Genomic DNA, 21,390 nt, shown 5'->3' with positions numbered 1-21,390 from the left:
GCGCGACGAAGAAGAGGCGGAAGAAAACGGACACAGTGGAAAGGAACAAAAGGATCGCAGTTGCTAGCCAGAATCCCGTCGAATAATCCTAAAATCAATCGACAGACAAGAACCTCCATTAGACGGTGGTCTGCCAAATCCGGATTCGTCTCGGAACTAACAGACCTTTCTTAACGGATTTTCCGCGTTGCTCTCCGAGCAACGATATACTACGTACGTTGTGCCATGTATGCAGATGCCTATGTGGTAGGTAGGAGGAAACTGAGACGGATAACATCTCCTGAACAGTGAGATTGGATTAAACAGAGAATAGACGAATTCGATTTAATTTTCACAGTGGTCGTTGTCGTCGGGTTTGTTGCGCGAAAATCGTCGAGATTCGTGCGAAAAAGCGCTTGAAATCGGCGGCGCGATGGAAGCTCGTAAACGAAACGGAGCGAAGCCGAATGGAAAAGAAGGAACCGTGGTCGCGGAGGCCGTTGCGCTATCCCTCGGGACGAATATGATGTAAATAAATGATGAGCTGCCCCTAAGGGAGTGGATATTAGAGTGGGGGTAAGAAGTGTTATGAAACATAATTAGCGGCCGCCGCCACTGACTCGCGATGATTACAGGGCGGTGAGCAAAGGTCCTGGCGCTGGAGGAGGGAGCCGATGCGGGATAGATTTCCTGGCTGGCTACGAGCTACCTTCTTACTTACCTTCCTAACGCGTTCGCGTCCCTCTGCACGCGCGCGCGCAACTTCAAAACCGTGCATGTGGTCACCGACCGCACACTCATGCGCCGCCGAACCCTAACCCATACGTTCGGCTTCCACTTACCCAGAGTACGAGCACCAGTACTCTACCTATTGAACTACACCCACCCGTTCTCGCCTATTCCCTTCGACGCAACGTTCGCTACTCACACGACAGCTAAATACGAGTCACCGTCAGATTTCCACGTACAACGTTAACCGCCTACGTGACATCCTACATGCCGCATCTTGCAATTCTATCTCCTTCGTACCGATTTTCCGCACTTTGCCGACCAAACTTCGCTCCTTCCTTTATACGTCGCGATCGTTTCGCGCGGCATCGCCGACCTCCGCTCGTCGTTTCTTCCTTCGTCGGTATCCTTCTCGATAACTTTATCCCGTCGGCATCGTATCCGGCGGAAACCTTCATCCGTCTTTCCACCGTTTCCCATCGATATCGCGAGCAAAAGAGAATCGACTAAAACGGAAAGAAGGTTAAAGAGATTCGAGAGGGCGGCGAAGCTTCGTGAAATCGTTCCTCTTCGACGTCTCGTTTATTCGGTAAAGTACGCTTGCAAATTTTTACGGTGCATGGCTTGCTTAAGGAGCCTTCGTCCCCAGTAAAAGGTACTTATACCTTATGGGTACCGAACGACGACAACGACGACGACGACGACGACGACGACGACGACGACGACTGTGAGTGCTTCTCATTCTAGAAATTTTTCCTACCTTCGACGTCGCGAGGCTAACTCGCCGCGTTCGACAAGAAGACCCATGAAACTTTTACGTGTATCGAACCGCGCTATTTACGGTTAGAATGCGATTGCCGAAGTAGAATCGCGATCCGCTCGAGCGGATCTCGCTCTGTACAATCTCGTCGCGACGATCGGTTCTTTCGAGAGCAGTACGTTCGAAAAACGAGAGAAGAAGAGAAGAAAGGCGGAAGGAAAGGAGGAAGGAAAGGAGGGCAGAGAGGAGAGAAAGACGCGACACGATGGAGAACGAGAGGGTAAAGTCGAAGGCGTTGTTCGTATAAAGGGTACTGTGACCGTTTGGTATGCCGGGCAACGCGACAACATGCTGCGTTATCAGAATTATTGCTGGAGCTCGCGTTTCTCCAACCAATACGAAGTTAATGCGGCGCGTTAACATTCGTGGGGTGCGCTCGAAAGCTCGCATCCCCGCAAGCTGTGGCCGGACTATCCCGTTTCAAAGGCTGGCCTGCCCTCCTGCTACCCTCTTCCACGTGCCTTCCGCTTTGCTCTGCTTCTCCTTCGACCCACCCCCGTCCCTCCTCTTACCCTGCATATTGCTTTCGCGCACGTACGCATATGTCGCCGAATATCCTTCGTAAGGGGTAGAGACTCGGGTCCGGAGAGCTGGGCTGCTTCGCCGACGAGCCATTGTGCCTTCCAAGTAGCTGTATCACGTGCTTTATATGGCCGAATAAACTTTGGAAACCGTACGTATTGGAATTGTTCCACGGAATTCGTTAGAAAAGTCGGGACATGGGTGCGGATGCGACATTGTTCGAGAGACGAGAAAAACAAAACGGTAGCGGAACGGGACAACGAGACGAGCGTTCGAAAGCGGAGAGTCGAGCTCGGTTCTACTCGACTCCATTCGACTCGACCCACTTTCCTGTGTTTAGCTTCGGCCTGAGAAAGTTCGCGCCGGCTATTCCTTCGATCCTACGAATCGAATAACGAATACGTTTTTCTTCCAGCGATATCGATTCCGATATCGCCGCTATAAATGCCAGGAATATTACGCATCGGCCTAATAACGATCGTAATAAACTTACGAGCTACTTTATGGGATAACCGCTACTGCATGGTTTCAGCTGTTCGTACAGATGACGCGGCTCGTAAAAATTTCGTCGATAGCAGTCGAGTCGTCCTCCTCCGTCTCTTTTCTAAGCTTGCATGGGTCGATCGAAATTTTTCGTCAGCCGTATCGCACACGGAACACGGTTTCGATACTCGAGTTTCCAGCCAACTGCCTTAACTCGTACGTACGTAATATCGGGTTGATTCTACGATTATGGATCGACTCTCGATGGTTCAGCGATTCGATGGCTTAAAATTGGCTAAACCAAAGGAAGGTAAAATCGCGTCGCTCGTGATACTCCGTTTCGGAGGGTGCGTTAAACTGCTTCGCTTATTAGCGGAGATTTTTCTCTCGCTTCGTCCCTTGCGCAAAGAGGATCCCGGCGCGTCATCGGCGGTGCGCCGACAGTGTGTCACGCCGTGAAGAATCTATTGTTTTGACGTGACCGATTTCGACTCGTGACCGAGATTAAACTGTTTACGGTTAAAACTGCTGCGAATTACACGCATCCGATTTAATCCTTGATTTACGAGCGAGGGAACGCGACAGAGGGGGAAACAACCCGACTGATCTCGATCCTGGTCCCGATGCCGATCCCCGTGAAAAATCGAATCGTGGACGGAGCCCGAGTCGAATGCACCCTTGACTCGTGCCACCATGGACCCACCACTTTCACGACCTTTTCGCCAACGTGACGCACCCGTGCAAACGTCAGCCTTATCTGTTCGTTCGTGTTTTACGTTCCAACGACGTCCTCTTTCGCTTCGCTCGTTTTCAACTACCGCGTAACCCGACAGCGATTACACGATATTCGAACGAATTCTCCAGAAGCATGGAAAAAACATTCGCAGTACGTTTTAAGCGATTTGTACAGTCGGCGTGTTGTAAAGGCTACGAGATGTCTCGCGTTGCACATCGACGGATACGTTTACCGCGCGAGCACGCGAGCAATAGCGATAAGTCGTTCAACGCGATAGCGAACGCGATTCGATGCCAATAAATCTTTCGATAGCGAGATTTACGATTCCAGAGACGCGAGGAGAGAAGGGAAGGAAAGAGGAGAGAAGAGGAGAGGAGAGAAGGCAAGAAGCGGGAACGAAGAGGGGGCCGTGAAGAATTTAATGAAATCGCTGTCGCGATTTTTTCTAGCGCGGTGCCTCTGATCCACGGATTAGAGATGGGATCGACGTCCATGCAAAATCGAAACTTTACGATGTTCGTACCAAGTACGTGTTCCTTCTGGAACTGCACTTTTATCGCTTGTAAGTACACGCGCCGCTTGTTTCCCTGTCGTGATAACATCGTTAAAAAATTCTCTGCCACCTCGATTCGCGACTATTTTAGCTTTTTTAAATCCGCCCACCGATTACCATCGATACCGTATGCCGATACGTACTTACCTATTTACGAGGTGGACGAAAAATCGGCACAATACGTTCGACCGGTATTTAGGGACGCGCGTCGCGAAATCGCTCGCTCTTACCGTTCGAAATCGCTTTCGACGTCGGAAAGAGCAGCTGGCGAAGAAGTTTGTAGGTCGATAACGTGTATCCTTTGAATATCTCGCGGTACCGGCCGTATCACGTCCACGTTAAACGCGAAGTCGAGTTAAGAAAGTGCGCTGGGAGACCACCTAAAGTAAATTGATTCAAATTAGTTCCCAATAGCATATAATAACGCGGGTTCCCGCGGCGTCTCTATACCCTCCCATTTCGCCTTAGATACGTCATTATATCGGTCGCCGCCTAATACTTAGGTCGATAGGTGATATAACGTCAGAATTATTGGCTGCATACCGGGTGAACCATCACGCGCGGCGTACGCAGTGCCACGTAACGTTCAAGAAATTGCACGCGATGAATCGGTCAAGACAAACGTCGGGATTAAACGCGACCAACGTTCGCCGTCTTCTTCATATTTCTCTTCCTCGATTTCTGCTCTTACGTTCCTCCGAGAACAACGTTTTCGAGCACCGTGCAGCTCGATCGACGCGTCGCAGCGTTCGCTCGTCGGCAATTCCAAGCTCAACGACCGTCGTCGATCGACGTTTCGTTCTACTCGATGAATAATAGAAGTAATTATCGAACGGTCGAAAGGAATCGAGTTGCATACGAGTTCCGAGACATGGACCGTGAACACGGTGCCGAGAAAGGCAAATTAGTGTTTTCGTTACGGTGAACGGTCGAGTGTTTTCCTGGCTCCACGGGACCCGGCAAGTGTTTCGTATCCACTCGACCTATCCCAGTCGTAAGCCTCTTCAAATATCACGAATACCCTCGACGTCGTCGCCCGAAAAAGGTTTTCTCGTGGCGGCACAGCAGCCGCGACGATTATACGGTAGCACCGAAAACAACATTAACGCGTAACTACTTGAAAAAACTACGTTCGAACGCTGACAAACGATGACGCGTCCATTCTCCGTCGTCGTCGGCGTCTCGAAGAACGCAAGATATTTTAGCTCGTTTTTCGATGGAAAACTATCCTGACGAGTCGATGGGTGCGCTACTCCTTCGGCTCCCGGCAACATAAAACGACGAATAAAAGACGAGCTTTCGGAAAAACGGAACTTTGGACAAATGTCGAAGACAACGTTTGCGAATGAACACGCGCTTTGCGACAAGAGATCGACTCCCGTTTTCTCGTTACGAATCGGTAGGAAACGACAACGACGGATATCGGATGGAAATGCTGGTTTCGCGAGTGTTCCTTTTACTCGGTAGTCAACGGTGCTATAGCTCGAGGACGTCCTCCGGTAGTCATCGGTGCGCTAAGCCTAGCAGTTACGTCGTTAATCGCGATCGGCGCTCGATGATCGGCTTCTCTGAGAAACGATATTTTTGATCTTCGCGGACGTCGTGCGTCGCATCGCATCGATTGCGCGCCGCGGAAAACCGTTCAAGAGAAGGGAAAAGAACAGCGTGACAAATTACAACGATGCTCGGATAACGTGGCTCGGCCGTCGTTGGCGAATCACGCGTCCTTCGAGAGACTCGCGACGATCGTCGAACAAGGCAGAGTCCTTTTTTCCATCGATACCGCGTGGTCGTTATCGACTGCGTGGATCGTGGACTCTGTTCGCTTCGCCGATCATCCTTCCATTCTCCGGCTCTGGCCGGAGACTGGTAGCGAAAGAGTTTCCAGCGCGGACGAATCTGTTCGTTCGGAGTGCCGGTGATCGAAAGGACACGGGTTCGTATAGGTGGGCAAGGTACGAGCGAACGAGCAAGCGACCGAAAACGAAGGAGCGAGAAGGAGAAAAAGAAAGAAGATAGAGTTCGCGTAGAAGCAGGTAGAGCGATTCGATAGCTAGACAGGCAGGTAAAGGAGGCGAGCGCGCGGGTGAGTGCGAAAGAGAAAGAAAACGAGAGGGAGCGGTCTCGCGCGCTAAGGAGGGTGGGCTGACGAGTGGCAGGTTGTACCCGGAATACCCACCGCGGTGCTTCGCTCAGTGGGGTCTCCTCTCTTATTCTAAATGCTGGCGAGCCGAGAAGAGGACCGAGCTGATGTTATCTTCACCGCTGGAGAGGGATAAAAGCTTAAAGGCTGCAGCCAACTACGATGATACCACCGGTATACGAGAGTGTCAGAAGACACTCGAAGCCTCGAAGAAGGCCTGCAACGTATGCTCGGTACGAATGGACACGAAGAAGGGTGGAGAAGGGTGGTGACTCGACTCCTCGGCTCGACTCCGCCGGACTCCGCGGAAGAGGGAGAAAGAGAGGAAGAGGATGATGGGTAGAGAGATTGGAATGCGGTGACCGGCAGGCTGCGAAGAAGCCTTCCACGCGGCGCGCTCGAACCAGACGGGCCAAGAAAGAAAACGATTGGAACGAATGGCCTAACCTTATGTTAGCCGGCTAACACCGGGGGACACTGACGTGCCCCCCGCGGAGGAACGCGCCAGTCGCGCATACATCCATCGGATCTCGCACCTATACGAAATACGGGCCGCGATCCTACCGGTATCCGTATCCGTATCCATACGCGTACCCGTATCTCGCCTTTCGGACCACCCTCTCGCGCCCCTCGCAACTCTCCACCTTCCACTTCGAGGCCAGCGAGCCGCTATTTCACCAACAATGGAACCTCTGTCTATCCGGCGAACCATGCACGTTCCCGTCACATCGAACCGAGCCAAGCCGAGTTGAACCGAGCCGAGCCGAGCTGTGAAGATAGATCGCGAGAAAGCTCCATTAACGAGACATCCGTCGTTAGTCGTACACGCGTCGACGTAATCGATTCGGTCGGCCAGCTATCCTCCGACAGATATATTAGGAGGCAACGTGGATCGATCTATCGCTCCCCTCCTCGTCCTTCTCGATCGATACGCCGATCGACTGGTCGCCCGTTACGAACAGAGGATCGAATAGAGGATCGATGGAGCATTAAGATGCGATTCGCGGAGCGAAAAACGAGCAGCTACAAATAGCCGATGCTAAGAATCGGCGGAGGCGGTAGATAACGAGGATGATGACAGCAACGATGATTTAATGCCGCGCGTAACTTAATGACCGAGTTGGGCCCGAGGGCCTCGACGTTATTCTTCCGAACCATTCACAACACTCGCCGACCCTGCGCTCATCCTGCGACCCCCCGCGGATTCCGCACGGAGCTTAACCCCAACGTGCCAATTCATTTCCTCTCCTGCCGGCATTAGCCTTGCTTTATGGTAGCATTTACAATTATAATCGGCCCGTTCGCTGCCGATAACAAAACAACGCGGAACGAGAGACACCGCCACTCTCCTACCATCTTCCCATCTTCGCTCCTTTTACCATCCCGTTTCGTTTCCTTCCGTTTCGTTTCAGCCGCGTTTCTCCATCGTGTATACGTCGCCGTTGTCGCGACCATCGTCGTCGTTGTCGTCGTCATCGAAAAAAGCTTCGAGCGATTCGAATCCGATTGTGACAAGCTACGCCGACAACCTACGCGTCCCCCTTCAACGACGAGGAAGGGAAGAAAAGGAGAAACTCTCGGAGATTCGACGCGTATGTCAGCTCTAGCGTGTGAAAAGATTTCGGGCAGCAGGTGTCTTCCAACTCCGACAGATGAAAATCTCGCCTAGGTATTTATCGCTCCAAGACCCAGGCCACGCCTATGTTTCGCTGCCCACAAATCTATCGACCAACGACAAACTATGTATCGGAGGATATTCGTCGGGAATCGAGCATGAGACGAACGTCGCTCTCCTTGGCAAAGAATTTAACGGGAAAGAGAAAAAAGAGCGATGCCGTCGACACACGACCGTTCGGCGATGATACCGCTAACGAGAACGAGCGCGTGAATTAGTTCGTTCGACGTACCAACGACATCCAACGAATATTTTCTTTTCCTCTCTCCCGAGATTCGCCAAACGATCGAATAAAACGCTCCATGTTTTTTCTCGCTCTGGCGTTCGTGTCAACGGTCGAAAAAAGGAGAAAGGAACGAAAGCCGAGCGTGAGTGAATCGCGAAACGAGCGAATCGAATCGCCGTACCCAATCTCGCATTGTATACGAGCTACGGACCTGGCTCATTTGTCCCGTTAATAATTATAAGAAGGTGTGACTCTGCCTGGCTCGCTACACCTACGGACAAGCATATTTATGAATCTCGAGCTGCTAGCGCGATCCGCTGGTAAAACGTTCCCAACCGGCAAACGGACGAGCCTTTGCCGGTCGCAACGAGAGTCGACGATCGTTGCATGGACGGGACATCCGACTAATTTGTTCGTTCTTACAAATCGTTTTCGGAACGTATTCGAGAAAATCTATCGTTCGAAGGATCGGTCGAGGACAAGGAACGACGCGAGAAGAAAGAAGACGGACGCGGTTGACAAGTTTGAAACGAGTTGAAAGTTGGGAACCTTCGGAGCGTAGGTAGGCGCGTATAGAAGCCTGAAACCACGGGGGGCGACGTAAACTAACCGCCGGTTAATTATTGTCCTTTCGCACGGCGGGCCCGGAATCGCAGGTCCGCGCGCGTCTGCGTGCACCAGAGAAGGGGAGGAAAAAGTAGAAAAGGAAGGAAGGACCCGCGTAACGCGACGGTCAATCGGTGCTACCGAACGAATGAAACGAAACGGAACGGAATGGAATGAAATGGAACGGAAGTGGGGACGAGGGGCGGTGTAGGAAGATCTGCCGGTGGAGAGAGCAAAAAGGTCTGCCGGGGGTCGGGGACCAGAGGGAGAGGGGGCCGAGAACTCCCGAGGGCCTGCTAAGGACCAGAACTACCGTGGTAGCATTCAATTAGCCTCGCGGCATGTGAAATATTATTGTCTGGCTCGTTTCATACACTCGATTTTTAAAAGGGGAGAAAGAAAGGCATTACGCCGACCTCCTAACATATTTCACTACTGAATCATTCCCCCTTTCCTCTTTCACGCTTCTACTTCTCGAACCCGGTCTCCCTCCCATCGCCCTCTGCCTCTCTGTCTCCTATCTTTCGCATGGCTTTTCATGCCTCTTCGCCAGCTCGCACACGCTTTTCGACCCCGAACACTTCCGACGCGATTCTCGTTCTCCAGCGATCGTCTTCCGCCCGTTAGTTCCTCGTTTTTCCACCGATCTTTTTCTCTCGGTCTTGTCGCGGAATTAGCAGGCTGACCTGCCAGCGATCACGCTCGCTACTCCAGTAAACGAGCTTTCCTTCGATCCATCGCAGTTCCGTCGTCGCACCTATCGTCGCTCATGCTTTCGCCATCGCGCCAGCCTTTTGCCAATGAACGAACGTTCCCTCCGTTGTAGTGCGCGTCCGAAGCTCGTTACGACGTCGGAACAAACGGATCGTCGAGGGAATTTCAAGCGGTATCGGTCACGTGAGGATTTCTTTAACGCATTCACGATAATTGAAACGATCGCGATTCCCCCGGATGGAAGCGATCCAAACGAAACTAAAAGCCTTTAGTCACGAACCGTTTAATTACTCGAATAATCATAAGCGTTGATGATACGGATATGTTTATTCTCCAGAAGACCGTCTTGGTCATCGATTACGCCGCATGAAGTACAGTCGCTAGAAACGTCAACTTCCGTCAACCGATCGATCGGGTAACCGAGATGGATTAATAAAATATCGGCTAGACGCTCGTAATTTCGACGAACGACGACTGTTCACGTTCGTCGAGACGCGGTCGAAACCGCAGACTCTCGTCCCAACAGTCAAGCTGAAATACCCACGTATCGATGTGTCCTCGGTTACGCGAACTCCGTTCAGCAAATTAAGAGCGGTTTCGACGACCCAACGACGCTTTTCTTCGTTTTATATAAATACAAAGACGGAACGTACGAACGAGCGTGAAACTTGTCGCTCGTGTAAAGGAGCGTTCAGACGGTCAATATTGTTGTCAATATTTAAGGTTCTCAATATTATCGTACGTAAGAGATCCTCTAGACGATCAATATATACTGTCAATACAATATCGAGAACCCTGAAATATTGACAATAATATTGACAATAATACGAATAGCCTGAACGCTCCTTAACATTTTCCAGACACGATGGATCAGTGGTGGAGAGTGGAGAGCATCGAAACGTATGATGGACACGGAGAAGAATCCATTACAAACAATCGTGTTCCAAAACGATTTTTGAACGACTTTCCAACGCTACGCGTTTCGACGAGAAGAAATTTCCACGAATTTATTGGAAAAACGAGAAACGCCAAAGGGTGGCAAGAGGGAAAAGATATTCGAGAACGATCGCGAGCGATAGCCAAATGCGAAGGGTGAATCGAAATTGGTAGAAACAGCGAAGCACGCGAGAAACTCGCGACAGGAACAGCGTTGCCGTCGAATTGTCTGGCTGATTTCCTGCTTCGAGTCGTCCCTTCGGAGATTCCCAGGGGATAGTGGGAGGTTAGGGATGAGCCGGTTGTGAACGGTGCCTGGAAAACCGAATAGCGGAAGGGGTTTGCTTTGGGGGTTGGGAGTGCTGATGGTGGTCGAGCGAGAAGAGAAGAGAGCAGAGGAGAGGAGAGAAGAAGAGATGAAACGAGAAGAGAAGAGAAGAGAAGAGAAGCGAAGTGAAGGGTGTGGGTGCTGTGGTCGAGAGAGGAAAAGGATGAGGAAGAGGGGGCAAACGATGGTAGAAATCGAGCGAGAGGGGGAGAAAGAGAGAGAGAGAGACAGAGAGAGCGCGGCGGAGCGTGTAATTGAGTCCCGTGCGCGATCGCTACTTTATCGACCCCCTTATGCCTACCCCGTTCCCTCCATCGCATCCAACCCCTTATTCCCTGTTTCTCTCTGTCGTAGATCGGCGCCTCTCTCTCGAAACCAACCTACCACCTTCGAACTTTATCTTTCAGCTCTCCACTCTACTCTACCGTCTCCTTCTGACGAATCTTTTGTCTTTTTCGCGCAAACGATCTCCGACCCTCGTTTCTGAACGAACAACCGAAAAACATCGACTAGCTATAGGATCGGGATACCGACGACGAGAAAAAATCAAGAAAGAAGGGGAGTTTCAACGTTTCGAGAACGAATGAAAACGAGTTATCGGCCTGTTCCCGGATTTCGTTGTGAAAATGTTCGGGCGTCGTCGAAACGATTATTTTTACAAAGGTTTTTATGAAAGTTGGTGCCGTGACGATGGCGAGCGTCCACGAAACACAGACCTCAGCTATTTCGAGCGAATCGGAAAATTTATGCGACCGAACTCGATTTAGACGTAAACGTTCGATTCGACCGATCGCCAAAGAGAGGAAACTGTCGTTTCAGTAACATTATCGCCAACGATTCGACTGACAAGATTCGCGCGCACCACCCGTTCGCACTAAGTAGTCGCATCAATCTTCGATGTGATTTCGTGCTAGGTAAATTATATATCTATGAAAAGCAAGTATATCGAGCGGCGAGGGTCCCGCTGAGACTCGTCGGAGCAGCTTTATTTAACCCTGACCAATTCACACTAAAGATGAATCTACTTCCACGGTCGCCATCAAGCATCCGTGTCAGACGGATACGCGCCGCAAAATCCATACATACGAACGTCACGGATAGACATATATCAATCCGCGCTAGACATATATCGGCCCATTCGAAAAAACATTTGACAAGAGCGTACACTCCGTTTTCTACCTAAGCGTCTCTGCTTGAACACCAAGGCACAGGGTAAAGCAACGTACTACGAACAACGGCGCTTCTTTTTTTTGTCTTCCGTTTCGCCAAGACTTTTCAACTAGGCGACGTGAGAAGGAAAGCTCCTCTCATCTTCCTTGCGGTCGTCCGAAGAAGAAGAAAGTTCGTTTTACGAGTTCACCGTAATTGCCGGAACAACGATTCGTCGTGGATAGAAATTTATAGTTATCGTTATCGGATTTGCGTTACGCGAACCTCGATTACCCGCCACCGGTGCTGCTTTCAACGGAGGCCATGTACTCACGAACAATTAACTAATTTTTGCGTAATTGCACCTTGCCGGCGTACGAAGCTATTTCTCATTTCCCGCGGAGCAATTACGGTGAAACCATGATGATTATTTCGAGGCTTTCGCTCGGCGAACGATCGATCCTCGAAACAGTCATTAACCGATTGGAAGCGTACGTGCCCGCCACGGGAGTCGGGAACCAAAGGGTTGTAGCTATTTGTAACAAAATTAAATTGATCCCGGCGAGGTTGGAGATCGACGCGTTACGGATCGGCTCTCGTCGCCTCCCTCTACCACGTGCTCCCTGCTCGTTCCGCATCGCATCGCATCGCATCGCATCGCATCGCATCGCATCGCATCGCGTCTCGTCCCATCACGTCTCGTTCCATGTCCGTTCGATCCTCGTACAATTGCGCGCGTGGAAAGCACCGAGCACGGACTTTGTCGTTCTATCGAACCGACCTGAAAGGACGAGAAAATTAAGGCGAGCAGACGGTTCTATCTAAGAGGGAAAGGAACAACGATCTCTGCGAGAAAGAAGAAGAAGAAAGGAATTAAACCCTTCGGTCTCGCGAGGATCTCTCTTAAGGTGGCCGAGCCACGTAATAGAGAAATGATTTGATTAAAATGTAAAGGAGGTCCGGACCTTCTGTTTGCGCATTTCACGGTTCGCCTGTAAAAAGCACAGGGCCAGCCGTTAGACAGATGGCAGTCGCTGCACTCAATGGCCTGAGAAATTGGATCGCGTTTTAACTCCCTTACGTTTTCAGCTCCGAGCTACGGATACCGAGCTTCCAGCCGCGACCTCTGCACTTCTTACGTGCCACCACCACCGGGCCCAACTCGATTCCGTCCTAGAACGAACCGCGAAAACTCCGAACGAACTCTCAGCGCCTTCGGCGCTATTCCCATCCCTTCTTTCTTTTCGCTCGTTCGCTGTGTCAATGGACACAATTTTGCCACGGCCGTCATCTGGACAAATTGCTAAAAGAAGAAACGCGAAGCATCGATCCAACCGCGAACGCGAGTCGAACACGCACGTTTTAATCGCACGCAAACCAACCACGACCAATCGCTTTTAAGATGACGAGATCGAACGTCCTCCGGGAACGGTAATCGTTCTCTCTTAAAAAAACGCATCACGTTCCCGATTGGCGACCTCGTTCTGCAATTTGCTACCCTCTCGGATCTTTCGATTCTATTTCTCTCGACGTTTCTTTTCCACGTTCAGGTAACAACCAAGATTGATTACCTTTTAATTATCGTCCGGTTCGATTAACGGCCGGTTCGATCTGTCGATACCGATACCACACGTCCGTCGTTCGCGTTCCTTCCCTCTTTCTGTTTCCATCTTTTAGTAAATTCGAATTAGGTATACGGCTACGTTCGATCGCAATCGGAATGATTCGTGCAAGCAAAAGGTGGAAATTCAACGAGTAAAATCAAAGTGTCGGACGACGTAAGCAGCAAACTTTAGACGATCGGTAGCCCGAAGAGCGCAGCGGTGGTCAGAAATCGTATTCCGAACGAATACGATCGCTCAACCTAGCGGTGGTTCAGTGTCGTCGTACCATGTCTGTACGATCTGTCGGTTTTAATGGTTTGTCGACGATCGAAACGTGGCTCCCCTTCGCACATCAGCTTCCGATCGAGCGACAACACCGCTTCTTCTTCGTTGCCTTCGTCCGAAAGACGGAACTGGGCGTGAAAGCAAACAGAAGGGTGAAACGAAGGGAAAGGAAGGAGGAAGAAGATGAGCGAGCAGCGTGGGTGGACAATCCGGGTTCTCTCGAGAGCAGAAGGTGATACGGAGTCCACGGAGGCACGGTCGAGCGATCGTGCTCGAGAATAGGAGGGATGAAGCAGACTTTGGTGGGAGCGCGATTCTATCCAGAGCGGGGATAGCTACCGCGGTGGGGATGCCGATGAACACCGCGGTGAGTGACGCAGGAGGGGTGCCAAAGGAGTCGAGGAACAAACCTGGTGGCAGCAATCACCATGAGTGGGCGACGCGCGCTTCTCTTCTCTACGTTTCTCCGATCTTCTCTTCTCTTCTCTTCTCTTCTCTTCTCTTCTCTTCACCTCTTCACCTATCTTTTCCTTTCCTCTCTTTTCCTCTTTTGGGTTATCAGTCTGACGAACCACTCGCCGACCTTTTCCCTTCGAATCCCTCTCGCTCGTTGTTTCTCTCGCTTCCTCCTTCTCCCCCTATTTCCTACCCTCTTACCCTTTTCCGCTTCCTCTGGATCTCCGTCAGTGTTCGGTTCGCGTACGTGTTCGTATCCGTGTCCGTGTCCCTTGCACGCAACCGCATCATCGGACAGCTCGCATCGTGAGGGTTGAGAAACTTTATCACTGGCCATTCCCCTTCCTCTATACACTTAAGTACTTATTTAGCACGATCACGACCTTACGATTCTTGCCGTCAAACAAATTCCTAATGTAATTCGAATCGATGAGTATCGCGCGTAGTTACGAGTTTAAGAAAACAGAGACGAGATTACGAGTGGACCACGCGTTCCAGTCGCGGAAAACGTAACAACGCCGCTTAAGTTAAACGTCTACTCAAAGTTTTACCATATGACGCTACCGATCGAGTAAGCTCGCTCACGAGGGTCTGGTAACGATGGCGTAGGGGACGCAATGTTGCCTCTGCGACATGCGGTACCGTCGTATAGACGGAGACCAAACAATTTGTATTAAAATGAGCGAGCTACCCTCGCAACGGCGAGCGATTTTATAAAAACGATTTTTTAAAAAAAGCAACGACCGCTACCAGCGGGCTAAACGGATACAAATCCAATCTTTGTCTCTCTCTCTTTTTCTCCGTTCCCCTCTATCGAAACGCCGTGTAATTCGCAACCTCTCATTTTGTTTTATCTCGCGGAAATAAAGAGCGCGTACAGAAGTATCGTTTCAAACGCAGTGCGAAAGTTAGCGACGTGAGTAGGAGGTCTCGAGTGCTGGATGATCTATTAGGAACATCGACGAGCCTGGCGTAACGGTAAGCGACAGCTACGTACATACGTTTATAATATGCACCGAAGACGAACGATCTCTTATCGACCGTGGCAGATACGCGTAGAGAAAAGCGGTTTGACTTTCCACCGTTTACAGTCGCGTGTCATTTACAAGGCTCACCACGAGCGATCCTTGTCCTCGCGAGAAAAACGAGACGCGATACAAAATGATTCGTCTGGTTTCAGCGACGGCGGTCGTTTGCTCTCCCTCGCTCCTCGATCCATCGAGATCGGACTCATCGAGGTATGCTTGCCCCCCGTGGTTCGCTTCCATCGAAAATCCAGATCTGATTGGTGACGACTACGACGACCAGTTCGTTGTCAACCGGACATGTTAAACGAGTACGGGTCCCTTGTTAAAGATAGAAGAGAAAAGAGTCGAAACGCGATGCGCGCGTGTACGCGCGCGATCACCAACGGTGATCAATCACCTTCAAACTGCGCTCGTACAATGCGTGTCGTGCCACCAGAATCTGGCCGCTTGAGAGAGCTATTGTTGCCACCCACGTTGTCTCTCGACTTCTGCTTACCGCTCTCTCTAACGACCACGACCGTCTCTCGTTTGCCAAAACCCCAAAAGATCCAATACTCCTGATTGCTGCACCCTCCTCTCTCCGCACCCCTCGCAATCCTAATACGTATAGAGGTGCTTCTTTTTTTTCGACCGGCTATCGACTATTCCTTTCTGCCTCTACGATCTAACCACTCGATAATGCTTTTAAGCGGTTTCCAACTAATGTAATCGGCCATCGTACCTGGTCCGCGATGCTCGTAAATCGCGTTGATACGACCGATCGAAAATCTGAACTTCCAATAAACTGATATAAATACGTGGAAAACGCTCCCGTGAGACTTACCCTTCTCCGTTTGATACGACTAGTTTCGAGAGAGATAATCCTGTTAGAACGGAGAATCGCGAATCGGAAACCGAATTTTCAAGATTTCCACCGATCAGCTTTGAAGGAAAAGAACAGCCATCGTAAAGGTAGAAACGAATACGCGTTATCGGATCGATTGGATCGCGACGAGAAAAAGAAGAAAACATGCAACAACGTCGTTTATACCCCTCTGCAACCGTCTCGTGTTCGATATCCAAAAAGAAAAAAATGGAAAGAAACTAAAAAGTTTCCCTCGGAAAGGAAGCGATCCAAGCAGATAACGGAGACGCGTAATCTCGATGCTACTGCAGCTAGAAACAGCCGTTGCGGACGTATCAAAATATTCGAGCTCTGCATAATTTCTCGTGATAAGTGACAGGCTAAAAGCTGTCCCTAAGTCGAATCGACCGAATGTCTGGTTTAGTTTAAAACTAGATCTTAGACGTTGATTCTTTTGAGAGCAACATTGTCCGTCGGTTAGGAAGAGGAGTAAGAGACACGTGCCACTTATCCACCGTGTTATCGTACGACTCATGGCTGACTATAGATACCAGAAGCTGAACACTCGAGTATGTATATACGTCGGGATGATTTTCGGCTGCGTATGTACGCATACACGCGTATCGCGATCGCTGCGTTCGTCTCTCGAGTCGGCTTTTCATCCGTTTTTAAGCGAGCCGTGGAGATTTTTCAAGATCGCTCGACGCGCGCTATTAACTAACTGCGCCATTAAAAGCGTTATATCTTCCTATCTTTGTTTATTACTTCTACGAAACGAAACATTTCTTATTTGGATTCAAGGAGTAACATTTTTTACGATGTAAGACAACACCGTCCCTTAACTGTACGTGCGAACCCCTAGCACACATTATTTCTTCCTTCGCGGAAAATGCACCGACGTTGGACTTTATTTTTCTTTTTCTTCTTTTTTTTTCTCATTTACGTAGGAGCGAATCCCCTGTAGAGGGTTTAGAAAAGGGAAAGTAACCAGAGGAGAAGCCTAGAGATGCTTTTGACGAGTTCTACTCTCTTGACGTTCTATGGGGCCCAGCATGGTGAATGACAGGTTTGTGAAGTTACGAAGTTACGTTTAGTAGTGGCGGAAGGTGAGTTCGTGCGTACAATCTTCGGGTTATTCTTCTATCTTTACAGAGTGTATCATTTTATGCGGACGAGTATCTTCATTTCGCGTGGTTCTCTCTTCTCTGAACTTAATAATATCGCATTGAGTGTGAAAAACGGTTCATGATAGTCACAAAATTAATAGACACGATTAATAACAGCCAATATTATCAACAAGAAACTATGTTATTTTTTTTCTACCAGACCTGTATGTATATACGACGAATTAACACTCATTCTTATCGAGGAAGATATCGAGCGAAACGATATACTAAAAGAGTCGATGGTATCTCAACAGAGAGAAATATCTTCTCAATGACTACGAAATATGTAGATCTCGCGGTTTTATTCGGCTTAACGATGACGCGAAACATGCAACGGTACAGAGCGATATAAAGACAGAAGGGAAGCGATTCTGGCACCGACAGAGATCGCCAGATACGCCTAAAACTGAGTTGCGTCAATGTGCGGCTGGAAAAATGATTACCATCGCGCGGTCAGTTTGTTTTATTTACAATGCGTGCCTCGTATTGCATAAACTTGTACGTGTTTACCTTCTTCCAGGTGTTTTGGGGTTACGTATACGGCTAACCGATCATCGAATCTTATTCATGGACTCAATTGGGTTGCAATTAATCGACCAACAAATTTCAAGAGGGAAACGCGCATATGCCGCCTGTCAGAATTCGCTTTCTCATGGATGCGAGAATCGATTTGAAATGATTAGCGATAATGTCAAGGGAGTTCAGAGGCACGTCCGTGATGAGTCCGTGACTGGCGTACCTTCTGTGCCGACGTGGTTAAGTTGCTCCAGTACGCCAATACGTAACCACGAATCCACCTAATTGAAGTAACCACAAGGCGCAACGCGCTACGTTATACGGCAATGCAATCGAGCCAGGCAAAGGTAGACAGACCTGCCACAGGTACAGAAAGAGGAAGAAGGAGAGAGAGAGAGAGAGAGAGAAGGAGAAATAGGAGAGAGAGAGAGAGAGAGAAAATGGGAGGACCTGGTTCGAAGAAGACGCGAGGACGAAGGGAGAAAAGTCCCAATAATCCATGATGGATAAGTAATATTAGTACTATACGTCCACGGTACGATTTTCTCTCCGTTAGGTCGACGAATAACCATCTGCCGCTTGTCTTTCGACGTCTAGTATTTCCATTTAGACGTAGCATTTCGAGCTTCGAACAGTACGGAATGCTAAGCGCACTCGACGATTCTTTACTCTTAAAGTGGAAATCACATATGAATTATAATATCAAATAACGAATAACGAAAAAAAAATACTTTCAATTTAAAAAAATACAGAACAAACGGGAAAATAATTTGTTATGCATAGTATAAATATATTTATATGGATATTTTATAATGTAATTGCGTCTACATATCGTGACACGTATAATGCTAATAAATGCCACCTCTTAACTGGATACAGAATGTAAAAATCGATCGATGATCTCTTTATAATGCTCACTCATGCACCGTCCCACACATAATATCATGGTCGATCGAATTCTTTGAAAAACTTTTCGATCGCAGAAAAATGCATTACATTTTAGAAATTTGTCTCACATGTATCCAGTTCACGTATAGTAAGAAGTTTTTAGAAAAACAATAGGCATTGATTTTTTATTTATCAAATAATATAATATTCGTTGAAATAAATAATACGTAAACACGCAATTTTACTGGGAAATAAGCTCAATGCTTTCGACCAGCTATGACCTTCGTCCATACAATCGTACATGTATGTATTTTCATGAAAAGTTATATGTATACATGTATAACTATTTTTTACAAGAATTTCATACCGCGTTTGATATAGTGCAGCCAATATTACTAGCAAATTTATTCACCGACATCTTATAAAATATAAATGCCTGTTATTACTAACCTCTTGTTCGTCGTTTTAATACATCGTATCAGTGTGCATCTGTAACGCTGATATGTACAAAATTAGATGTAGAAAGTTTTGCCAAACCAAATGCGCTACTATAAAAACAATTTGCGTGATTTAGCTGCCCAATTTCGAAAATGTACCAAAAATGAATATGTCAAAGAAAAATAATATTTCCATGTCTGTCGTCACATGCGATCAGAGGTGTCTAAATAATATACATATATAGCTTTGATATATTGTACGTTTATACATTCATTGCGAAATCTCTGACTTAGATCTCACTACAAACGTGTAATTTCATTCTGTATACTGAAAACTAATGCTTTGTTTTATTTTTTTCAAAATCCTTCCGATTCTTTATATATTCCAGAAAATGATTTATTCTATGTTATTACTCGTCTTATCGATAAATGAATAAAACGCGAAAAATAATAATCAATAGCACCAATTATTCTAATAAAAATATCAAAGCAATTTTAAACAACATAATTAGTTTTCAAGGTAAAACTTGAGTAACCAAAAAATATTCGTACAATATACATTACGAGATATATTAGCTTTTAGATAAAATTGATAAATCCCATGAAACTAATCAAGTTTTTAGTCAATATTTCACGTTGCATGGAATGTGGCCGACATTATGATATGATACTGGTGAAAAAACTGGATCGAAATTGTCGCGTTGTAATATTAGCGGCTGTTGCTTAATTTCAAAAGATTAATATTTTTTTTTCAAAAGGAACCATATACGCACGGTCGTGGATTTTCTAACAGTGCTTTATACTACGCATGAGATTTGCCGCTCGTTATTATTACGTGTAACTTTGTTTCACTTCTGAATACACATTCCTTTTAAAACTGTTACTCTTTTTACAAGAGTGTACACTTCCTCTTCTTTACTGGTTCTGGAGGTTCCAATGCAGCTAAAATAGCTTCATCAAATACATTTTTCAAACCTTTCTGCAACATCGAAAACTCTGTTATTATTACCAAAAGACTACAATAGCGTGGACATGTCTTCCTATTTAACAGATGCATACTTACTTGCGTAAGAGCACTACATTCTACGTATTTTACCGCTTTTAATTCCTTGGCAAGTTTTTCTCCTTGCTCTGCTGATATCGGTTTTTGCTTATTTTTTGCCAATTTTTCGATAGTAGCAACGTCATCTCTCAGATCAATTTGAGTACCAACCAACAAAAACGGAGTTCTTGGACAGTGATGCGTTATCTCAGGTACCCACTAAAGTAAAACGTGTACATGATTGACATTTCTTTCCTTTACTGCATAGTACATTTCGTTTCAATAGTATCCTAATGATAAATAAATTGGATTGAACATAACCTTCTCTTTAACATTTTCAAATGATGATGGTGACACTACTGAAAAACAAACAAGAAATACATCTGTTTGTGGATAACTCAGAGGCCTAAGTCTATCATAATCCTCCTGGCCTGTAACATAACATAGTATTTATATGCTATATTTATAAACAAATCTTAATATTATTAGAAATTTACCAGCAGTATCAAACAATCCCAATGTATATGGATCACCACCGATCATTACTGTCACTGCATAATTGTCAAAAACAGTAGGTACATATTCGGATGGAAATTTATTGGTTGTATATGATATCAAAAGACAAGTTTTACCCACAGCTCCATCCCCTACCACAACACATTTTATTGTCTGCATGCTGATATTTCTTGTATTATCTAAAATAGCTGTATTAAATACATATTTAAAGTTAATACAACAAACGAATCACACGACACTTCTGGGAATATTGTGTACAATATGTCAATTCGACTTTAATAACAATAAACAAAGTACAAATCACTCTTAAAATTCTTTAACGCTTTGTCAGTAATTGATAAATTCATCTAAATTTTTTATATTTGACGTTATATGAAATAGACGAATTTAATGAAACCTCTCGGATGAATCACATACAAAGTCGGCCTGCCCTTAACCTTCAAACATATAACCAAATTCCAATATAAAAACTAAATTATATTAAATTACTTCCTATTACTCTTCACAATAGTAACTATTACTTTTTATATTTGCATTTTATATTACCTATAACATGAACTTATAAAAGGAAAATCGTATTAAGTTATTGAACGTAAAAGTAAAGACGATTACCTACGATTGTACGTCTGTCATTAAAGGTTAAAATCGTAACTCATAATCTTAAATCACAATGAACAATTATACAACTTGAAATATATTGGTAAACGTAAAAAAGTATAAATACAACATCTAGTACTTCAACGCCATCAAGCGCAATATATTCCACCGCACTTTATATTTATCACGAAATATGCATTTCTTTTAACGATCGTTCATTCACAACTGCTTGTTGCACACGTCTAGCACCCGTCACATATGATCACGAATATAAAAATATCTAATACTAGAGTTTATAACAATATAAAAGCAAATAATATATTTGATAATAATAAAATTATTATTAAATATTGCTTCTTATATCACTTAAAAAATTTGCAATTAAAAAAAATACTAGAATCACTATCATAAC

General features: G+C 46.8%; 1 protein-coding gene across 3 annotated transcripts; it reads right to left on the bottom strand.

The window, feature by feature from the left end:
* Nucleotides 1-18,280: 18,280 nt before the first annotated feature.
* Nucleotides 18,281-21,254, bottom strand: LOC117205021 (cdc42 homolog). Of its 3 annotated transcripts, none has more exons than XM_033443038.1 (5): nucleotides 20,994-21,254; nucleotides 20,363-20,569; nucleotides 20,187-20,296; nucleotides 19,887-20,084; nucleotides 18,281-19,802 (listed from the first exon to the last, which is right to left on the bottom strand). In XM_033443038.1, exons 2-5 carry the CDS (start codon nucleotides 20,538-20,540, stop codon nucleotides 19,713-19,715), a joined length of 576 nt encoding a protein of 191 aa, XP_033298929.1. In that variant the 5' UTR covers nucleotides 20,541-20,569; nucleotides 20,994-21,254; the 3' UTR covers nucleotides 18,281-19,712. The 3 variants fall into 3 exon arrangements, with proteins under 3 accessions (XP_033298929.1, XP_033298930.1, XP_033298932.1); XM_033443039.1 differs by having other exon boundaries at nucleotides 20,998-21,241; XM_033443041.1 differs by lacking the exon at nucleotides 20,994-21,254 and adding an exon at nucleotides 20,729-20,824.
* Nucleotides 21,255-21,390: the final 136 nt, after the last annotated feature.

The sequence above is a fragment of the Bombus bifarius genome, unplaced genomic scaffold (assembly GCF_011952205.1).
Source record: "Bombus bifarius isolate JDL3187 unplaced genomic scaffold, Bbif_JDL3187 scf7180000007986, whole genome shotgun sequence".
Classification (NCBI taxonomy): Eukaryota; Metazoa; Arthropoda; class Insecta; order Hymenoptera; family Apidae; genus Bombus; species Bombus bifarius.
The sequence above is the reverse complement of the archived record's forward strand: the minus strand, read 5'-3'. Positions and strand labels throughout refer to the sequence as shown.

What these genes read in the sequence shown, in the direction of transcription:
- LOC117205021 (XM_033443038.1), bottom strand. Translation starts at nt 20,540, where the DNA reads ATGCAGACAATAAAATGTGTTGTGGTAGGGGATGGAGCTGTGGGTAAA. An exon ending in TTGAAAATGTTAAAGAGAAG is followed by an intron (nt 20,085 to 20,186) that starts GTTATGTTCAAT and finishes GTTTTACTTTAG; the next exon opens with TGGGTACCTGAGATAACGCA. An exon ending in AATGTAGTGCTCTTACGCAA is followed by an intron (nt 19,803 to 19,886) that starts GTAAGTATGCAT and finishes TCGATGTTGCAG; the next exon opens with AAAGGTTTGAAAAATGTATT.